The sequence below is a fragment of the Branchiostoma belcheri genome, unplaced genomic scaffold, assembly GCF_001625305.1.
Source record: "Branchiostoma belcheri isolate BF01 breed outbred unplaced genomic scaffold, Haploidv18h27 scaffold67, whole genome shotgun sequence".
NCBI lineage: Eukaryota > Metazoa > Chordata > Leptocardii > Amphioxiformes > Branchiostomatidae > Branchiostoma > Branchiostoma belcheri.
Window position 1 is genome coordinate 149,109 of NW_017804320.1, and position 22,894 is coordinate 172,002.

A 22,894-nucleotide genomic window follows, 5' to 3' on the forward strand; every position below is an offset into this window, starting at 1 on the left:
TTCAATCGTAGCATTTTCTTTACTGGACACTGAGATGCATGAAAAATTCATTAACTTAAAGGTGGGGATATCCCTTTAACCTTTAGCTGATTCAGAAATAGTCAATGAAACCTTTAGCATACTGATTCAGAAGTAGCCAATGAAACCTTTAGCATACTGGTTCAGAAGTAACCAATGGAACCTTTAGCATACTGGTTCAGAAGTAACCAATGGAACCTTTAGCATACTGGTTCAGAAGTAGCCAATGAAACCTTTAGCATACTGGTTCAGAAGTAACCAATGGAACCTTTAGCATACTGGTTCAGAAGTAGCCAATGAAACCTTTAGCATACTGATTCAGAAGTTGCAAATGAAACCTTTAGCATACTGGTTCAGAAGCAGCCAATGGAACCTTTAGCATTATACTGATTCAGAAGTTGCCAATTAATGAAACCTTTAGCATACTGACTCAGAAGTAGCTAGTGAAACCTTTAGCTTACTGATTCAAAAAAAGCCAATGAAACCTTTAACATACTGGTTCAGAAGTAGCCAATGAAACCTTTAGCATACTAACTCAGAAGTAGCCAATGAAACCTTTAGCATACTGATTCAGAAGTAGGCAATGAAACCTTTAGCATACTGATTCAGAAGTAGCCAATGAAACCTTTAGCATACTGATTCAGAAGTAGCCATTGAAACCTTTAGCATACTGGTTCAGAAGTAGCCAATGAAACCTTTAGCATACTGATTAAGAAGTACATGTAGCCAGTGAAACCTTTAGCATACTGATTCAGAAGTAGGCAATGAAACCTTTAGCATACTGGTTCAGAAGTAGCCAATGAAACCTTTAGCATACTGATTCAGAAGTAGCCAATGAAACCTTTAGCATACTGATTCAGAAGTAGCCAATGAAACCTTTAGCATACTGGTTCAGAAGTAGCCAATGAAACCTTTAGCACTAGCATACTGATTGAAAAGTAGCCAACGAAACCTTTAGCATACTGGCCCAGAAGAAGCCAATAAAATCAGTTCTCTATTGGTTGCAGGGTTAGGTAGTAGGGAGCAGGTAAAAAAGTGCTATCATTATGATGACACATTGGAATCATGAGAATATTATTGGTAAAGCCTTTTTCTTGGGTGGATTTGGTCCATTTTGTGATTTCAAGCATGAAGCACTTTAAGTAGCATTAAAAGTTGCATTTTGTATATTGTCTGTATGGCAAGGTGATTAAGTAAAATTCACTACTTAGAAAACACAAAACAAGAAAAAAATGACATTGTACTGATAAACAGGCTAAAGCCATACATCTGCTTGGGAATTAAAAACAGCAGCTTTCTTCAGTTTCTTGTGTCAAATACAGGTGTATGTTACACTATTGACTTCTTCCTTAAACTGCAATCCAGCCTAAGTTGGTTTCGTTTCTGACTTGGTCTCTACTATGACACCTGTTGCCACAGCAGTTTCTTGCACTTGCTTCATGTTGTCCAGACATTCGTTTTTGGCAGCTTGGATAAGGTCGGCCTGACCTTGAAGAACTCGGATGTTCCATGCGAAGTTCTCAAGAGCTCGAGTCAACTTCCGACCCTTCAGACCCTCCTTGGAACTCAGCTCCTGTAGCTTCTCATGGAACTCTAGACCTACATTTACATGTAGGGTACAAAACAACAGCTTCAGCCTTCTGCAAGTTGAGATAGCCTTAAAGGCATCCAATGCGATTTCGGGGCAGCAAAACTGGAAATATCCTGAATAAGGCAATCTGTAATATTGACACATTCTGATTCACATTAGCACATTTGAGTCAGCATTTCATACTTTGGGCTTTTAAAACTGCAGAAATGAGCCCCAAGATGAATGATCCTTTATTTTCTGGGTGGTACCCTAAAAATCAGCCAAGGGCCCTTTCAGTAACCATTTCCGTCACAATTTTGGGTATTTTTGCTCCATGATGATCAATATACATTGGGATAGTGTGGTTTCAACTCAGTATGCAGATAAATGGCTAGAATATTGGCTTGGAAAAATCGGGTTTCCAAGCCCCAAGCACTGGCCATGGATACCTTAAGACACAAATTTGTAATTATACTATTATAAGTTCTTTGGTTAGGAAGCAGGGAGAGAGTCATAATAGGAAAATATTACCAAAGTCCTCACACCTTTTCACTGATTTACAAACTAAAAATTCGATACCTTTACAAATTGATTTTCCAAAAGAGATACATGAAGAGTACTAATTATGTACACTGTCAGCTGTACAAGCTGTACAAGGAATATACAAGTCTCTACAGTACACTCAGTCAAAAGTGCAAAGTTAACATAGGGCTCGCAATATTAAAAAAAGAGTCCAGCTCAAGGATCGACATGCAGTTTGACCTCTGACCTGCTTTTCTCCTGTCCAGCATCTCTTGTCGGAGACTGTCAGCCTTGTCAACCAAGGAACATCCCGTGGATACCACCTGTCAACACAAACAACAGACCACCTGTCAACACAAACAACATCCCACCTGTCAAAACAAACAACATCCCACCTGTCAACACAAACAACATACCACCTGTCAACACAAACAACATCCCACCTGCCAACACAAACAACATACCACCTATCAACACAAACAACATACCACCTGTCAACACAAACAACATACCACCTGTCAACACAAACAACATACCACCTGTCAACACAAACAACATACCACCTGTCAACACAAACAACAACAGGAAAGATAATCTATAGGTCAAATCCTAACCTTACCTCACATAATCTTTAAGTTCATGATGCTATACATTTGGCATAAATTGTTTATCAACAATAATAACAAACCATAATGCAAGTTGTGTTCATTTTCTAAGAAAACTGTTCCATCCTCTAAACAATTTTTCGAACAAACAATTGACAAGGGAAATCAACATACAACATCAAAGGCTGACAAAGCTTTCTTCAGGACTTCCGGAGCATTCCCAGAGGCCTCCAGGATAGGGAACTGTCCGTCTCCTTTCAAGACTATGGAGACATCCCCGGTCGCTGTGAACCGGGAGATGAGCGTACGCACACACTGCATAAGCGTAGAAATCTGGGGGACACCGCAGGATTCCTTGAATGTAGTCATGGCAACCTGGACATTCTCTCGTAGTTTGGCTGCTTCTTGAAGCGGTGGTGTTGCACCCTGAGAAAAAAAGGGAAAACTTTTCAAGTAACTATAAAAAAATCTCAAAAATTTGGAAAAATTGGAGATTAAAAAAAATCTTGAGATTTATTTTGAGATTTTTTAATGTTCAATGAAGCATGAAGGGTCTCACCGGGGGGGGGGGGTATTATGATCCATTGGGTGACAGAGAATCTTTCCACAAAATATAAGATGAGTAGGTTTTAGTAGTAAATAGCTAGAGCCACTAGTCCAAAGTGCTCTGCTCAGTCCAACCTGCTCGCTGTTAATCTAATACAAGTTTTCATTTAGATACAGGGAAACAAAATTTTCATGTGAGGCACTGTAATAGCATTAATTGTTGTTACAGATTTCAAAATAGTTGATTACCAAGGTGAATCAGTTTCATAGCAACTAGATATGTCCAAGAGAAATAAACAGGAAGTAACCTTAAAGCAGTCATCGATGATTCTGACCCCCACATTCCTTAAAGACGTGTACTCCTGACGCTTCTTAGACTTCTTCACCGAAAGGCCCCTTTTGGTAGGTTTTCCTCCTCCTCTCTTGTTCGTTATGGCTATGTGGACAAACAGAGTGGCACTTTCCAGTTGGTCTCCCGTGCTGGACATCAGTCGAATGTGTCGGTAGCCTGAAAGAAACAAAACTGACGTCAAGCCTTGATGCAGTTCCCCTTTTAACTGCTAGAGTGCGCTCAAACACAGCCTAGCTGGAGCTGGAAACAACTCATTCCTCATCAGTTCTGTTTGTTTGCCTGTGTTGGATATCATTCAAATGTGTCAGACTCTTAACATTAAAAGAAACAGGATAGAATCAAGTGAAGTTCCCATCTAAACTGCTACTGTATGTTCAAGTAACAATGGTGATAATGAGTGTAAATAAAGGGTTTGGAGTTTGAGCTTAAAATATCTAGTCCACGAAACCACCAGCCAAACTAAATTACCTGTTTGCAAGCATTCAAATGGAATAGTGCACTGTCCAATGAAGTCGTCTCCAATGAATTCTTCGTCCAAGACCACGAATCTAACCAAAGCCACTTCTGGGAAATTGATCTGAAATTCGAAACTTTCGTCGAACACAGGATTATAGCCGTTCTGTGGAACAGCTCTAGTCCTTGCTTCTACGCAGTCCGCGGGAATTCCAAAAATCTCCAGCACGATGTACGGATCGATGATGTCGCCTTTCGCCGTGGAGCCGCGAGGTTTGGGGAACTGCTGCCCGCTGATGATCCTGACGTGGAGAATCTGCGGCGTGACGCCCGGCAGACCCTCGCGGGTGTTGGCGCTGAAGTATGCTATCTCATCCCTCATGATGGAAGGTTTCAGGACGTAGCCACAGCCTCCGTTCTCTAGAAAGCGTCCATCATTCAGGTCTGTCATCAGCCCTGGCATATGATAATTAACTGTTACAATCTGAAAAGAGAGGAAACAGAGAGTTCATTTTAAATATTGCAACAATATTTCTAAAAAGGACCATTATGCAACTGATAACATTGATTAGTTGTTACGGTACTAATGTTTCCATTAGTATTCTTTTCATACACAATGTACAATGATACATTCACTTGCAATACTGACTAAATCTGATAGATGGCATTTCAGCACCAAGGAAAGATGACATGACAAAACTACATTTTGTAAAATCCCCTTCTCGGACTCAGCAACTGCATAAGCTAACTGTTATAGCTAAGCCAAGAGGCCTAATTATCATTAAAACTGATGTGGGCACATAATAACTAGAGGAGTAACATTTAGCAATTAAATAAATTAAAGCAAATGCATAATGTTTACCTTCGGACATGGTCTGCTCTGTTAACTCTTACTCAAACACATTCACATACATGTACTACTAGTACATGTACTTGGTGACAGAAGCAGAGCAGACCATGAAATTGCAATATTATGTAACCCAACACCAGTCACAATAGTGACAGACATTAACAAATCATGTCATTGGTCGGGTCATAGGTCACTGTTTGGAGAAGAAGAAGAGGAAGAAATGGAGCAAAAACAATTGATATGTTTTCCTTCGGTAAACATAACTAAAGACATGAGATTATGACTGAACTTTTCAAATAAATGTACCAGAACTGGCCCTTACAGAACTGACACAAAATGTACCTGGCAGCCACAGTTCCAGTAGTCCTGGGGGTTATAGTTGATAGCATCCTCATCCTTGTTACTGTCTGGATGCACTTCACTCATGTACTTCTTGTTGTAGTTTACAAACTCCTCTGGGAACGAGACTGCCAGCCTGATGGCTCCTGATTGGCTGAAGGAGCAGACATACTGGGCACAAGATTCGGAGGCTGAGGTGGGCAGATCTTCTATCTTGTCAGACTTGCACAGGACAATCAGGTCGGCTAGCTCCTTACACAGAGGTGGTCTCCCTACAGAACACAATAAAAATTAGAGAGGTCTATGTACATGTACTATGTTCCAGTGATTGACCTTTCTCTGGTCTAATAATGCAAATCAGAAGTCCTTTAACTTTTAAGGGAAGACATGCTTTGGACGTGCAGGAGTTTTAAGGGGTCCATGGGGTAGTCTTTCATTTCAATGATCAGTGACTGCAATTCAGATTGGCACGAAGCTCATCTGTGTCTTGAGTGGATTGTCTTTCAAATCTGAGCGACTGCTGGGGATACAGTTTAGCCAAGGACATTATACAGAGGTATATAAGGCCACACAAATTTAATTTCTTGGATAACAGATTTGCCCGCTTCATTTTTTGCTGATTTGACAAAAAAAAAAAAAAAAAAAAAAAAAATTCAGAATCAACTGCAAGATGCTCATATTTTTCCCTGAACAATTGAAAACAGTCCTTGTTTCTTCCTAGTTGTCACTGTAACCTTATTCCATCTTTCAATGCAGTGATATCATTAAAAGTTCAAAATTCATTGTTTAAATTTTGAACCAGCCTGGTGTGTTGACTTCATGGCTCCTATCGTACCATTTTGGGCCATAATAGGATGCCTATAGGCCTGTTTTTATTTTTTATTTTTTCGCCTGCCCATTATTTTTCTACAAAAATCCATTAACCAAGAAATTAAATTGGTGCAGCCTATTGTCATTGGTTTAACCTTCTACAATGTGAAGGTCATGTTTACTCACTCACCTTTTTCCCTTTTGACCTTGACTGTTGACAGGGCGTTCTGCATGTCATTCGTGGACAGAGATGAGGAACTCTGAGTAGAGGTCATGGGTAAGACATTTTTCTTCCCCATGACGAGCACCTGGGAGAGATAAAGACAAAAGAAAGCAAAAATTTATCACTGCTGAGGCCTTGATTTAAAAGGATTGATCCATTGCACTTTTATTGCTGTCGAGTGTAGTCACTGTGGGATTCAAACACCCAACCTTGGACAATTTGTACTTTTACGCCAAAAAGCAGTTACTCAAGCAACTGGATATGATTTTGAAAATTGCTTGTCGCTTGAGGAACTGCTTTTTGGCGTATCGTATTACCTGGATGTCTAACCTTCATCGATGTAATTTGTACTTTTTGTTATAATCATTCTTTATTTAAAAAAATGTTATTAGTTAGTTACTGTTTTTTCTTAATGTCCATTGCCATTATCATTATTTATTGTATCCTAATTTTATTGTTTGTATGTAACTGTTGTGTTTTGTTGTGTAAAACAGGGCCCCATTGAAAACAAGTGCAATCACTTAATGGCCACCCTGTGTAAAAATAACGGAAATAAATAAATTACCAACCTTTTGGTCCAAAAGCAGAATGGCAAGAGTACAAACCAGTCAAATTGTATCAATACATGTAGGACGATGCAGAATGATTTGCAAAAAAAGGTACTACACGAAAGAGAAAATAAGGGGTCACAAACATGAGTGCCAATACATTCTAACCAAATCTATTAAATGATTTAAAATGTGCAACTCCCACCTTTTTCCTCAGATCGTAAGGGGATGGCAGCTGAACACCCCCCTCCTCCACAATGGACCTGACAAGCATGTCACCAAACGTTGCTGCTATGTAGTTCACAATTTTGATCTGTTGCTCTTCACAGCAGTGGTTGTCAATACCTGGGCAAAGGTCAAGTAATGCCTGTTCAAGGTCATATGATACAGAACGATATTGAAGTATGGCACATTGTTCTAAAGGCATTGGCAATGCTTCATTGTGTACAATAGGAATTGCAAAAAGACATAAAAGCCAAAAAAATGGTGTGAATTGTGAAGTGATAAGGCCACACCAATTTGTTGCTTCTCGGATCCCCCTGTCCTTTTTTTTTTCTGATTTGCAAAAAAAAAAATGTTTCTAAATTAACTGCAAAATGCTCAATGAAAGACATATCTTGGCCTCAACGGTTGAAGAAAGTCCTCTTCTTCCTAGTTCTTAAAGTTTTTCAATGTAACAATGCAATTGTGTTATTAAATTATTAAAAGTTCAAAATCTATTCTTTTAATTATAAACCAGCTTGGTATGTTGACTTCATGGCTCATATTGTAACATTTCCGGATAACATGAGATGTCTTGGTCTGTTTTTTTTTTTTCTTTTTTCGCCCTGTCGCTTCATATTTTTTCTGAAAAAGCCTGAGAAACAACAAATTAAATTGGTGTGGCCTAAACTAACAATTGATGTATACATGTACAATGTACCTACCAATGATTAGTGGGTAGTCTGAAGCCTGAAACGCATACTGTGCTATGATCTCCACCACCGATTTGAAGCGTAGGCGCGTTGTTTCTGACGGATGATGGCAAACCAATGGCTCGTCATCCCCGTGCTCTCCGTCCCAACAGACAAGTTCCACGTACCGACACCCCCTCTGGAGCAATCGTGCGTACGCATTCAGGCTTGGCACGTATTCTACGCCCGGTAGCAGGTACGAGTCGTGGGAGGAAAACACGTAGTAGTGTGACAACGGATGGGTCATATCCTGGTGTATCTTACTGTGTTCTTCGTCAAAGATGTCACACTCGGATGACAAGAGGTATTTTGTGAAACCGTCAATCCCGATTTGTCCCCTTTCCCTCCCCTCCTCTGAAGGCTCAAAGGTGCTTATGATTTTCAAACATTTTTCTTTGGTTACGTTGGACATTCCTTGCTCGGCTTCTAGAAATAGGTGCAAGTCCCCTGCTGTCAGAAAGTCCCTGCATCCATATCTCACCATCAAGAAGTAAATCTCTGGCCTCGTTGACACTTCTTTAAACAGTTCCACAAACTCTGAGCTTGTCACCTTCAGTTTTGCATTGGTGTTGTCCTCGCCCCTCGATACGCTAAGTTCCTTTAACTTGTGCTTGACACGTGCAATGCTGATGTCGCAGTCCAGTTGCATTGCCAACGATATGATTTGGTCCGACTCCAGAAAGCCAGAGTTTGACTTATCAAGGCTCCGGAAAGACTTCTTCAGCCAGGTGTCTCTTAATGTCTCTTTCACCTCCTCTGCTGCTTCTATTGTGTTTTCTCCTACCCGTGAGTCTCCTTTACTTATCAAGCATGTGAGTCCGGTTATCCAGATGTTGGCTTCATCTGGAGTGTATGCAACAAGATCTAACGTCTCAAACTCATTTCCGTGGATAATAGAAAACGAGCACTCGTCTGGGTACTGCACACCGACATTACGGAAAGTCTCGGTGTGTTTTCCTCGCCGTACCTCCTTGATGGATTCTACGGGAATTCTTGCCTTGTCCCCCTTTTTGCTCGGCTGCCATCGTATCGCATCCGAGCCCTGGTCCAACAGAAAGAGTCTCTGATACTGTCGAACATTGGAGCGGATTTTGATGAGTTCAGTGCCATTTTGCATGATTTGGAGGCAATCTGAGGCATTGGCAATGGTCTTTTCACTGGGCATACTGGTGAAGGATACTGACTTTTTCTCAGTGGGGGCCTCTCCAACAGATCTCTGTAAAACAAACAAACAAACATGTTATTACATACCCTTTGAAAACACCTTGATAGGAAATTTACCTCTGTGTCTGCTATTCTGCTTTGATTTTAGGTGTTACAACTTTTCGCTTTCAGTGACCAAAACTTAAAAGCACCAGTGCTATCAGAATTGAGTGTAAAATCTTAATTGTACAAACTAGGCTCTCTGATCAGAGTAATACTAATCTTAGTGGTGGCTGAATCTTCACAAAGTTTCTAATTAACGTTACATCTTTCTCATGGACTTTCTCATAATTGGTCCCTCATGGACTGATTACTAGTACTTCTTAGACTAATAGTAACAGTAGTAATGGTTACAGTTGTGAAACAGTTCTCAGAAGTAAAATCTATTGTGTGAGATTTCATGGACCATGCCTTCAAGTACCAGAGTTATCAACCAAGGATTGAGGTGTTCAAGAATTCATTCTTTCCTGGAACTATCGCAGAGTGGAACTCACTGTCACCAAGTACAGTAGGGGCATGGTCATTAGATAGCCTTAAACAATGTCTAGAGTCAGAAGTTCAAGGGTTAGGTGTAAGAAGTCGATCGGTGTATAGCTAGCTGCCGCCGCGCCACGTGCCTGCGAAGCTGGTGTGTTACGCCGAAAGTCGGTTATACCGGTCATAGAGAGATACAGAACCTTGCTGCGTCTATGACATTGAGTGTGTCATTGAGAACCGTCTAATACCATGCTTGAGGTAGATTTAGCCACTAATGCACTATTTAATTAAACAACATAAGATTTCTCTAAGTTAGGCAATCTTATGTTCAAGTCTTTCTTCCACCAGCCTATAAATACAAAATTAAGAAATTGGCTTTGAGTCTTCCTGAAAAAATCCTTTTAAAAATAACATACAATCATGCAAATGCAAGGAGAACAAAAAATGTATATACAATGCCCTATAAATGTACGAACAACACAAAAATACAATATTTTCAATACAAAATTATTCATGGTTTTCTACCAACAAACTGCTATTGAAATCTGAAAATAAATGTAAAGGAGTCTGATCTACCTTTGTCCTTTTTGTCCAGAGAAGCAAACAATATCACATGCATTTGTAAATTGTAAAATTGTTAAATCTTTTTGGAAAGTTTACCACTTGGTGGAATGCCAAAACACAATCACAAATATCCTTTATGGACAGACGTCAGACATTTTTTTTAACAAAGCCATGTTGACAGCTAAATATTACATCTTTGAATACACTGTACAAAACGAAAGTTTTAGATTACAAAATATGCGCCAACTAAATGTTTTGATGTAAAAGGGGTAAGCCATAACACATCATGTATTTGTATGTAAAATTTTAAATAAATGATTTAAAAAAATGCAAGGAGCACTTAATTAACACTAAGGTGCAATAGAAAAGCTTAGGCCCCCAGAAGACGAATGTCAAGTTTTAATCTACATGTACTTGTTTTTTTACCTGTTCTTGCGAGTCAATTGAATGACTTTGAAGTTTGCCCTTTATCAACTGTCACTGACAGCGGTGGTGTGATGTATGGCGCTTATACTGTTGCCATGGCAACGAGATACATCTGAGTCTCCATAATTACTAGGATTACCAAAAGTTTATCCTCTATATTCGTTATCATAACTGTTGGAGCCAGTATGACTGGGAAGGAAGAGGCAGTGTCTTCACTAATCGGTTGAGAAGAAGGCATGGGGTTTGCGCAGACTGCTGTGGTACAGGCATTTAGAATGTTCATCACTCCGGGAGAAACCAACCCAAAGCCATTACTTCTGCTGTAATCCACAAAGATTTAATGCATGCATGAATAAACTGTTGGCAGCAAAAATGACTGGGCAAATTTTCATGAACTGTAACATAATGGACTTGTCAGCAAATAAAGTGTAGAACTTTCACACTGTCAAGGCTTGCCTGGAAAGAGAAAAAATGTTTATCATCATCCAGTCAAAATACTTTTTTCAATGAGTACAAATGTACTTCCATTGACCAACCGAATACCGGCAAACTATCCAACAAATCATCTGACAGCTAGCAAGGACAATCAGTATCAACCAAGGCACTGGACCAACCAGTCAAACACCAACCAACCAACCAACCAACCAACCAACCAACCAACCAACCAACCAACCAACCAACCAACAAAACAACAAAACAACCAACAACAAACCAACCAACCAACCAACCAACCAACCAACCAACCAACCAACCAACCAACCAACCAACCAACCAACCAACTAACCCAACTAACCAACCAACCAACCAACAAACAAACAAACAAACAAACAAACCACTAACCCAACTAACCAACCACTAACCCAACTAACCAACCACTAACCAACAAACATACCAAATAACCAATGAACTAAACACCAAACAAACAACAAAACAACCAACAATTTTACCAACAATACATTAAGCCAACCAAAATGCCTTCAGAGAGGATTATTACTTGTTTATCCAAGTAAAGTGTTTTGACTTTCCTGCACAGTGGGGCGTAAACAATTACCGATCCCTGCCGAGTAGTAATTGTTCTTACCCACACGTATCTACTGAAGTGAATATTTCAGCTGACTGCTCCCTACAGACCCCATTCATGTCAACCTCTCAACGGGAAAAATGGATCCCTGATTAACTCTAGACACAGCTAGAATACTAATCAAGCCTGTTGCACATTGTGCATGTATGTATTCAGCAACTTGGGATTATGCTTCTCTAAATGCCCTTAACCTTAGACACGCGGACAAGCCTGGTAGTTATAAATAGTTGAGCGGCCGCTGATTGATTTTCTCTCAACATTTGTTAGGGTCGGATCACTGAACATGGAAGTCAAATTCATCCCGAGAATGAAAGGTCAGAGAATTTTTCACTGAGATAATGACGGAGAGTGTGAGCTGAGGTCTTGCATGGTGTTCCCGAGAGTCATACTGGTTGCAAAATTGGAGAAAACTAGATGGTGATGGGACAGACTAGGAATGGTCGGGTTACATCTGAAAAAAAATTGGCTCATTGATTTTCACCCCATTTCCCTGTGGACTTCAATAGGGCACTGCATGAAAACAGATATCTAGGCAAAATTTACCAAATACATAGAGAAACCCAATATCATCTGAGAAAGAGATGAAACAAAACTACACTGCATGTAAACTGGTTATTTAATGAGTGTGTTTTTGAAATTGCATGTATTTATTGAGCTTGGAAAAAACGTAAAACCTTCATTTGTTCATAACTTTCTCCTCTGGTTTTCTCTTTCCTGGACTTGTTCACATTATACGTTCATTTGACTTTATGTACTTCTGAGTTGCATTTAATATGTACTTTTGACAATTTGAGTTGACTTTGTGCACTTTTGACCCTTATGTACCGATTATGTTATGTACAACTTTGTATTAAGTTCTTTAATTATGGGTTCACCACACCACGAAGTGGTGGTGAACCCATATTGCTTTTTCTGATGTTTCTTCTCCTTCTTCTTCTTCTCCTGCCATTTTTTAAATGGATTCAGCTTCTTCATTTTAGGGCCTAAGGTCCTGAAATTTGGTATGTGGGCAAAAAGTGGGCAAATACCCCTAGGCGTTTTTTAAATTTTTGTGATACAGGCTTTTAGAATGGTTTTATTTGAGTTTTTTGGCTGTGTTATAGCAAATGTATTACTGTCGTTAGTGTGCCTTGTTTACCACGTCTGGGCATGAGTCATCACAATGGAATGCAGGGCATCAACCAATAGGCATGCAGCTTTCCTCTATACTTCTTGCTGATTGGCTGTTGGGATTTAACTTGATTAACACCTGCACAGAGCATTTCCACCTGCACAGAGCATTTCTTGCTGATTGGCTGTTGGGATTTAACTTGATTAACACCTGCACAGAGCATTTCCATACTGACAGTATGTCTTTATTCAAGTGTTTGGTAGGTATTTCAAGCTTTTCTGCTCCAGCATTGGAATGGCGGGGCATGTTAACGTTTTTTTTTTATTTTGAAAATCAACAGTTTGCATTATGCAATTAAAAATCCTAACCAATAAAGTAGAGAATAGCTATCCAACTGTTGTTTTAGTTGTATGTTACTTCATATTATAGTTATATCAATGTAAATCATTGTTTTCCCTTGTGTTTCTCATTCTTTCCCTGCCATGTCGTAAAATGTGGTGAACCCATCGCTGTATTTGCTCCAAAGCAAATATTGGCCTTTCTAGTTTCATTTGATGTTTCCAGTCTGACCTTTTGATTCAGACTTTATGTTTATATGATTTCTGTACCCATGTTTATGTTTTCTCATCTTATAAGCCCATATGGGCAACAAAAGTCCCAAGACACGTAAATAGAAATTCATTCATTCATTCATTCATACATACATGTATGGAGACCTTGAAGGCAGAGAAATATTTTAGCAGAAGTCAGGAATTCAGCACCAAGGCCAGAATGTTTATGTTAATGAAGCCTCAACTGAGGAGTGTACTCTAGGTTGTCTTGTAACATTTTGCATGGGAGATAGCTGGTATGATGTGAGTTTGGGCTCCCTAGCAGCTTGTTCTGGAACTGCAGAGGAAATTGTTTCAAAAATCTTTTAGGGAGGATAACTCAAGATCATTATTGAACATAACTTATTCAAATCAGGGCTTCAATTACATAATCTATGTGGAAATGCTAGAAAAACTGTCTTTATTGATATGTCTAGATTAGGCCACGCCAATTTAATTTCTTGGTTAACGGATTTTTCCAGAAAAATAATGGAGTGGGCGGGCGAAAAAAAATTAAAAAAAAACAGGCCTAGGTATCCTATTATGACCCAAAATGGTCAACACACCAGGCTGGTTCAAAATTTAAACAACTAATTTTGAATGTTTAATGATACCACTGCGTTAAAAGATGAAATAACTGTAACAACTAGGAAGAAAATGACTGTTTTCAACTGTTCAGAGCATTTTGCAGTTTTGTAATTTTTTTTTTTTTGCAAATCAGAAAAAAAATGAAGCGGGCGAATCCGTTAACCAAGAAATTAAATTGGTGTGGCCTTAGTCGTCACCACAAGTACATATTAGTGCATAGTTTTTGGATAAATTAATACCTGACTAAAGACATGTTTCAGTCACTGATAAAAGGAAATGGATGCTACGTAAAACTGACCATTTTCCAAACATATGCTGTTGCTGATGTAACTTAATTTAGTATCTCATTACCTGGTTGTCTAACCTTTGTCCACGATCAGAAGTACTGTTTAGTTATTATCAAATTATAACGAAACACAAGCGTTTCTTCTCATGGTATCATTCCCCTAAGATATTTCGTGGCCTTACCCTGAGTTCAGTTCCTTCAGGGTATTTCTGGTTTGTCCCCTAAGTCTGGTGATAAAGTGTTTTGCCATGCAGCCAGGAATTGCTTCTTTACACCATGGCAGAAAAATCAACAGGATCTTTGGGGGTATATTTAGCTGGGTAAGATTAGGGACCATTTGTGAAGCATGAGACATACATCAAGCTTCTCTGGGCTACATTAAGCAATAGATCATGAGAACAGCATGTAAGTAACTCTATAGTGTCTAAAAAGTATCTGTTATTGAGTGGCACTCAAGGCAAATTTAAAGTAGCTGTATCTGTGTCTCCATTGTAGGACCCAAAAGAGAATATACCTTATTGTACAACATAGTGGTTCTGTCATTAGTAAAATGGGATCTCTTGAAAGCTGATACTGTAACATCTCAAACTAGAGAAGTAACATTTGCAAAGCAAATGTATAATCTTTACCTTCGGACATGGTCTGCCCTGTTAATTTTTACTCAAACACATTCACATACATGTACTACTAGTATATGGTGACAGAAAATGTGAGTGAGAGCAGACCATGAAATTGCAACACTATGGAACCCAACATCAGTCACCATGGTGACAGATGTCAACAAATCATGTCATTGGCCAGGTCAGAGGTTATGGAAAAGAAGAGGAGGAAGAAACTGAGTAAAAACAATGTTTTCCTTCGATAAACATAATAAAGGTCTGCTCAGTTGAACTACATCCTCTACTCTTAGGAAGCATTTAAAGTAACCGTTCAGACTAGCAGAATTGCTACCTGCAAGAGCACTTCACACCACAAGTACTGGTTGAGCTGCAAAAAACAGCAGGTTCCTTTTAAGCGTCTCAACCTTCACATTTTACATATCATTCTGACCCAATTGCAAGTTCCAGCTTTGTTTGAACAAACTTTACAGGAACAACCTGTGTGGTCTTAAGGATTACAGAGCACTTACCTTCAGTATGAAATGTTGCCCATAGGATTTCACAGAAATAGCAGTAAGTGTCTACAACACATACTAGTAGTTTGCAAATGATTGTAAAAGGATAATGGCTAATAAAGTAAACGAGCCAGACTCCTTTAGTTCAGAAAAGTAAAGTGAGACCTGTGATGTTTTTAGGGCCACTAAAAATGAAAGGCCACACCAATTTAATTTGTTGTTTCTCGTTTTTTTTTTCAGAAAAAAATATGAAGCGACAGGTGGAAAAAAAAAAAAAGGCCAAGTTGTGTATGTTACAATATGAGCCATGAAGACTTAAGTGAACATACCATACCAGGCTGGTTTATAATTAAAACAATAGATTTTGAACTTTTAATGAAACAAAATTGCATCGTTACATTGGAAAACTTAAAGAACTAGGAAGAAAAGGACTTTCTTCAACTGTTGGGGCCAAAATATGTCTTTCATTGAGCATTTTGCAGTTAATTTAGAACAGAATTTTTTTTGTGTGCAAATCAGAAAATGGACGCCTGGGCGAATCTGAGAAACAACTGATTAAATTGGTGTGGCCTAAAATTAAAATTGAAAGTGTTACCAGTATACTCCAAACTACCAAATGCATTTAAACCATTGGAAAACAGATTGTGCTGTATACATTGTACATGTAGGCATGAAAATGACAGAAACTTACACAGTGATGTTAATGACCAAATACAAAATACTTTTTTGAACCAGGTTGCCCAGTGGGCACAAATTAGGTTGTCCATCAGAATTTTAGGTTGCCCCACCTATAAGTTACTACTTTCCTCAAATTAAGTAATGTTACATACATATTAGCATTTGACAATATTTCTAACAGCCTTTAGTTAGCTGATACTAGTAATAGCCATTAATACCTAAAATTAAAAAGCATCTGCCGGATACAGTGGTGCAAGCCAAGTGGGCATGATTTTGGGGGGGGGGGGCATTCTTAAAATTCAGGTAGCAAACTGGGCTACCTAGGTTCAAAAAGAGGTTGCCCCAAGTAAAATTTGGTTGCCCCGGGCAACTGGGCAATCAGGTATTTTGCATGCTGTACAGCGTTGTTTATGACTGTCAGAAAACAACCAACATATTGATTTGAATTAGCCTGATCTAGACTCCATGACTGGGGAATGCCTTAGGTGATTTTTGGGCAGCCAGACGGGCTGATCCTTATAATGGGCTATCAAAAATGATCCTTTAAAGGAATGACTGAGATAATGTTAATCACCATGAGTCGTCTGAGTAGTTCCACTAATGGTTAAAGTCTGCAGTGTCCCAGATATGTCAATATGTAATCCTAATGACTATCGCTTCCCAGAGTTCTCTGATGACCACACCCAGCCGATGGAATGGTAAGGCCACACCAATTCAATTTGTTGCTTCTCTGATTTTTTCAGAAAAAATATGAAGTGAGGGCGAAATAAAAATAAAAAAAAAACAGGCCAAGGCACCCCATGAAGGCCAGAAATGCTTGCATGAGGTCAACATACCAGGCTGATTTATAATTATGGGTTCACCACACCACGAAGTGGTGGTGAACCCATATTGCTTTTTCTGATGTTTCTTCTCCTCCTTCTCCTTCTCCTGCCATTTTTTAAATGGATTCAGCTTCTTCATTTTAGGGCCTAAGGTCCTGAAATTTGGTATGGAGGTACAGTGGGCAAATACCCCTAGGCGTTTTTTAAATTATTGTGATACAGGCTTTTAGAATGGTTTTATTTGAGTTTTTTGGCTGTGTTATAGCAAATGTATTACTGTGTTAGTGTGCCTTGTTTACCACGTTTGGGCATGAGTCATCACAATGGAATGCAGGGCATCATCCAATAGGCATGCAGCTTTCCTCTATACTTCTTGCTGATTGGCTGTTGGGATTTAACTTGATTAACACCTGCACAGAAGCATTTCCATACTGACAGTATGTCTGTATTCAAGTGTTTTGGTAGGTATTTCAAGCTTTCCTGCTCCAGCATTGGAATGCGGGGCATGGACGTTTTTTTTTATTTTAAAAATCAACAGTTTGCATTATGCAATTAAAAATCCTAACCAATAAAGTAGGGAATAGCTATCCAACTGTTGTTTTAGTTGTATTTTACTTCCTATTATAGTTATATCAATGTAAATCATTGTTTTCCCTTGTGTTTCTCATTCTTTCCCTGCCATGTCGTAAAATGTGGTGAACCCATCGCTGTATTTGCTCCAAAGCAAATATTGGCCTTTCTAGTTGAAATAATAGATTTTGAAGTTGAACTTCAAATGAAACGAATTGAAGTTGCATTGTTACATTGAAAAACTGTAAGAAGTAGAAAGATGAAGAAAAGGACTTTATTCAACTGGTGGGGCCAAAATATGTCTTTCATTGAGCATTTTGCAGTTGATTCAGAACCTAAAATCTTTTTTTTTTGCAAATCAGAAAAAAATGGACAGGGTGATCCGAGAAACAACAAATTAAATTGGTGTGGCCTAAGCAATACGGTTGGGTAGGCCAGATACCACTAAACTTGATTATGGATGACATCCTTCAAAGACCTCAAATCTGATGCAAGAGAGACTAACAAAAACATATTTAATAGCAAATGTTAAACAATACATGAATTAAGAAGCTTTAAGTTTGTTATTTGAGATCATTTACCAACGTGATGAAATTATTTACATAAAACAGCTTAACCTTGATGTTTTTCCTATGAACGTTTTATGCTAAAGATGCTTTCATGCACCATATTAGTATTTGTTATTGAGCAGCAGAGGGAGGGTTAAGTGTTCATAAGACACATGGAGAGAACCCTTCTCTAATGGCCTTTCAGTATTCTGTATCTGTTTGACAACAAGCCATTCAACTGCCAGTAGTGAATAAAGTCAATAGCCAACTGGATCAGAAGCTTTCAAAGGCTTTACACGTAGGAAAACAAAAAGAGGCGACCGCATGCTTTCACGGGTTCAGAAAAGTCTTGCACAACTTACATGACAACCTTCTAATGATAAGGGAAAAATAAAAAGATTTTATGTATGGCATCTCCATTAAGTCTGGTGCAACTTTGCAAGCAATAGGCTGCGCAAGCTTGACAATGTGTTGTAAGGCCACACCAATTTAATTTCCTGGTTAACAGATTTTTCTAGAAAAATAATGGAGCGGGCGGGCAAAAAAAATAAAAACAGGCCTAGGCATCCTACTATTGCCCAAAATGGTTATGATAGGAGACATGAAGTCAACACACCAGGCTGGTTCAAAATTTAAACAATGAATTTTGAACTTTTAATGATACCAAATTTGCATTGAATATGGGATGACTGTAACAAGTACCAAGAAAAGGGCTGTTTTCAACTGTTCAGGGCAAAATATCAGCATCTTGCAGTTGATTCTGAATTTTATTTTTATTTGCAAATCAGAAAAAAATGAAGCGGGCGAATCCATTATCCAAGAAATTAAATTGGTGTGGCCTAATGGATGTTTGATAACACTGGTGCTAGCACTCTTGTACGACAGTTACGGGAAAATTACTGCACATTCCCCATTTCAGTGTCACTTTTACAAAGTGCCCACATGAACAAATGTTCGATGCTCACGGCCATTTCTTGGATGCAACCATTGTGTCATAAATTACTCTTTGCGGCAAAATGCATCTGATATCTTTTTTGGAAGCAAGCCAAATTCAGGAGAGCATGGAAGTCCTCCATAGAATAAAAATTGAGTGGCTAAATGTCAGATACATAGGATAGAGCATGGCACCGTTAATATGTTTTCAATGAAAGGATGAATCGTTTATAAGCTGTACTTCAGAAAGAGTCAGGCCGTCTGCATATTGTTCACTCCCTCATGTCATTCATGATACAGGAATCGAGCCGTGGATGGGAAAATTCATTGGATGTTGGATGAGAACTGGTCAATTTTCTAAGGATGGAGTGTCTTGAGTTTTCCCATTGCCACAGCAAGTAATTTTTATGGATGACATCAGCGCGCGCATTAATTTTCACCTGATTTAAAAAAAAAAACAAGAAATTTTGTTGCCTTCTGACAGTGGTCACCATGCTGAAAATGGGTAAAGATGTCTGTTGCCATGCCGGAAGGTGGATGGCAGATAACTATGAAAAGAGGAGACAAGAAAAGGCTCTGATTTAATGTTTTGTTTTTTACTTTGATGCAGTGATATGTGATGTTGGCTGTGTGTATATGTGATGTTCCCACTGAATCAAAACCATTTGTACAATGATTGAGTCAAAATATTTAAGTGTAGGAACCTTGTTTTTTCGGCACCCCCTTGTTTTTTTTCCCGCTCGCATTAGATTTGGAGTCTGCGGAGGATGTCATCCATAAAATTTACTTGCTGTGTCCTTTCTACTAAATACTAAGAGGACAATGTAATTGAGTCATTTGTTATACAGAAGACCAAGGGTAGAAATTAAAATTTAGTAATACAAATTTCTCTTTTTTGGGATGAAAATTTGAGACATCATTAATGTTAACTACAGGCACACATGAGTTTTCATGATAACTTATGAATATGATGTCTAAAAATTTATCACAACATATAATACAATAAACACATAGAGCTCACATGTACCACTACTGACTATTTAAGTTAATTTGAGATACATGTATGTCAGACATGTAAAAGTCCATGTGCTTGGCTTGTCTATTTGTTTGGTTTGCCAATAGCGACAAAATCTTCAATCAATGAAAATAAGTTACAAAATGTATTGTGTTTCTCACTCAAACTCAAAGGCTCACTTTCCAAAAATGACTTAAAAGCCTAACATTTGTGAAGGATCAGTGTAAGTGACTTGCCAGTTTGAGTGTTATGGCTGGTGGTGTTTCATGTATTGCCTCACCTCGTAAAGTACATGACAGTCAATTCTCTGCACTGAGCCTTTCATGTCCTGTTTACAATCAGTAATTCAATTAGAAAGGCCGACATTTGCTTTGGAGCAAATGTAGCAGATGGCTTCACCATATTTTACAACATGGCAGGGAAAGAAGGAGAAACACAAGGGAAAACAAATTCTTTACATTGGTATAACTATAGTATGAAGTGACAACAGTTGGATAGCTATCCCCTATATTATTGGTTAGGATTTTTAATTGCATAATGCAAACTGTTGATTTTCAAGATAAAATTAAGTGTTTATGCCCCGCATTTAATGCTGGAGCAGGAAAGCTTGACATACCTACCAAAACACTTGAGTACAGTTCCTACTGTCAATATGGCATGGCTTTGTACAGGTGTTAATTGAGTAAACCCAATCAAATCCCAACAGCCAATCTGCAAGAAGAATAGAAGAATAGAGGAAAGCTGCATGCCTATTGGTTGCTTGCTCTGCATGCCATTCCTATGATGCCCAAATATGGTAATACACTGCTATAGTACATTTTCTATAGCACAGCCTCAAATAAAACTATTCTAAAAGCCTGTATCAAAACGAAAAACAAAACGCCTGGGGGTATTTGCACACTCTACCTTCATGCCAAATTTCATGTTATTTGGCCCAAAAATGAAGGAGTTGAATCAATTTAAAGAAATGTCAGGAGGAGGAGAAGAGGGGGAGAAGAAACATGAGGGAAAACAATATATCTTCACCACATAGTGGTGAAGCCATAAATATGAACTTTGTTAGGCTGCTTAAAACAAGTGAAGTGAAGGCAACAGCAACAACATATTCAGCACCTTGGAAAGTGAAAATGATACTGAGATAATATACTAGCTTATGTGATGTTGAGCTGCACTATAGAAAATGCTTCCAATGGTCAATATTGTGACAAGCTATATTCCAACACATAAAAAGATTCTAAGTCATTGCTACAGAGTTCTGAAAAACTGACTTCTTACCCTGTGAGTGTGGCTTTACAGAGATCAGTTTCTGACTGCAATATGCCTAGTAACATCTGTGTCCATAATACCACCATATCGCCACCTTGAGAAAAAGTGTGCTTAAAGATATTTTTACTGCAACATACCCTAGGTATGTACATTTGAGGTGTGCAGGAGTGCATACCAAAAGTATGTTACAGTAAAAATATCTTTAAGCACACTGTTTCTCAAGGTGGCGATATTATGGACCCTGGTGATATTATGGACACAGATGTTACATGTCTAGCCTTTATTTTCTATTTCTTTAAGTGCAAAGAAGTTTATTGTTAATTGAGTGAAAAGCAAATTGATATCACCTGCTAATGGCCTTTATCTATGAATTTATGTTTCTTTTATTACTACCTATGACACAACGTTCCTCCTAGCATATTGTAACTCTCAAACATAAGGTCAGTTAGAAATGCTTGGCAATAATCCCAGAAATATGAGCTGGCTGCCTGGAGTGATATAGCTCCCCTGTGTTAAAAATAAATTCTAAATTTCATTAAGGATCTTACATCTTCCACAGATAAGAACCTATATAAGGTGCATATCGCCTACCCAAATCACTAAGGCAGGGATATGTCAACCTTGTTGATCCTTTATCTTATAAAGACAGATGACTACAGAAATTGGCAGTTACACTAGCACCACAAATAGATCTGAGTGGTGACACTACAAAGGTAATGCCATAAAGAAGCATTGAAGGAACTGCTAACAAGATGTTTTATTTCCTCATCTTTTTCTGTCCCATATCATAATCTCATTTCATTTCATGACATCCTCTGAAGACCACAAACTAGTGTGCGCGGGCAAATAAAAAAAAATTCCGGCCAAAAATAAAAATTCTACTAAATTAACCACAGCTGGAATACAAAGCTAGTATTATGAATTTGTGGCAGTACATAGTGACGCATACGACAAGCCGGCACATGCTGACTTTTTGCGGAATTTATGAAAAAGCACTGACTGTACAGAGTTATTATACAGAGTTGTTGAGACGTGGAGCTTCGGTAGCCTGGGTGCCATCCTCCAGAGTTACCACCAGCTCCGTATAGTTGCTAAGTACCATGGACTAATCTCCAAGCAGATTCGGTGGGGCAAGGGGACTTTATATTGGACAGTCCTGTATCCATTGGCCGCCTGTATCCAACGTTCGCCCCACGAATCTGCCACAGAACGGAAGACTTGAAGCCTATTTTCAAGTAGCTGCGAAGTGTTTTACGGCGGGTTACGTTTTCCACCCGCGCGCCGCGGGAGTTTCCGTTCTGGCAGTCGATGCGCAGCGACAGGGCACGGAAAATTCATTTGCTACCAAATTCAGCCAAAGAGCCATCGATTGCCAAAGAGCTCACAATCGTCATTGTAATCTCGCCACTTCATGCACTTGCTTGCAGATCAGTTAAAACAAATTTGTTTCCTGGACTGTTTTATCCCCTTTTTTTGCACGTCGATTTGACCGATCTCACTGCCCCCCTCCCCAACTATAATCATAATGGATCACGACACTGTATTTTGATCTGGAGGATCCGACAAAATTTTACCGATCGTAAACAGAGTAAATGTCAACATAAAGTTTCACAAACACCGTTGTTGATCGCATTATACACCTCGCTAGTCATTAGGAAGGCGGAAGCGGCAGGGAGCCAACACGGCCCGCTGATTATACTGTTCCCTACACCGGACGCGCGTTAACTCCGGGCAGTAAAAAAATTACCAAACGATGTTTTAATGGTTACCAGGGAGGGGCAGCGACACCAATTTTGAAAGGGTAGCCCCGCCCTGGTGCGTTCTGTGGCAG

General features: G+C 38.9%; 1 protein-coding gene across 1 annotated transcript in view; it reads right to left on the reverse strand.

The window, feature by feature from the left end:
• Nucleotides 1-821: 821 nt before the first annotated feature.
• Nucleotides 822-22,894, reverse strand: part of LOC109483941 (inactive phospholipase C-like protein 1) — a 73,268-nt gene continuing 51,195 nt past the window's right edge. Inside the window, exons 2-10 of the mRNA XM_019787083.1 lie at nt 7,763-9,005; nt 7,042-7,181; nt 6,256-6,373; nt 5,259-5,527; nt 4,082-4,550; nt 3,570-3,769; nt 2,890-3,141; nt 2,358-2,433; nt 822-1,617 (exon numbers count right to left, since the gene is read on the reverse strand). Coding sequence (XP_019642642.1) covers nt 1,385-1,617; nt 2,358-2,433; nt 2,890-3,141; nt 3,570-3,769; nt 4,082-4,550; nt 5,259-5,527; nt 6,256-6,373; nt 7,042-7,181; nt 7,763-9,005 — 3,000 coding nt within the window. The 3' untranslated portion in view covers nt 822-1,384. The remainder of the gene's footprint in view (nt 1,618-2,357; nt 2,434-2,889; nt 3,142-3,569; nt 3,770-4,081; nt 4,551-5,258; nt 5,528-6,255; nt 6,374-7,041; nt 7,182-7,762; nt 9,006-22,894) is intronic.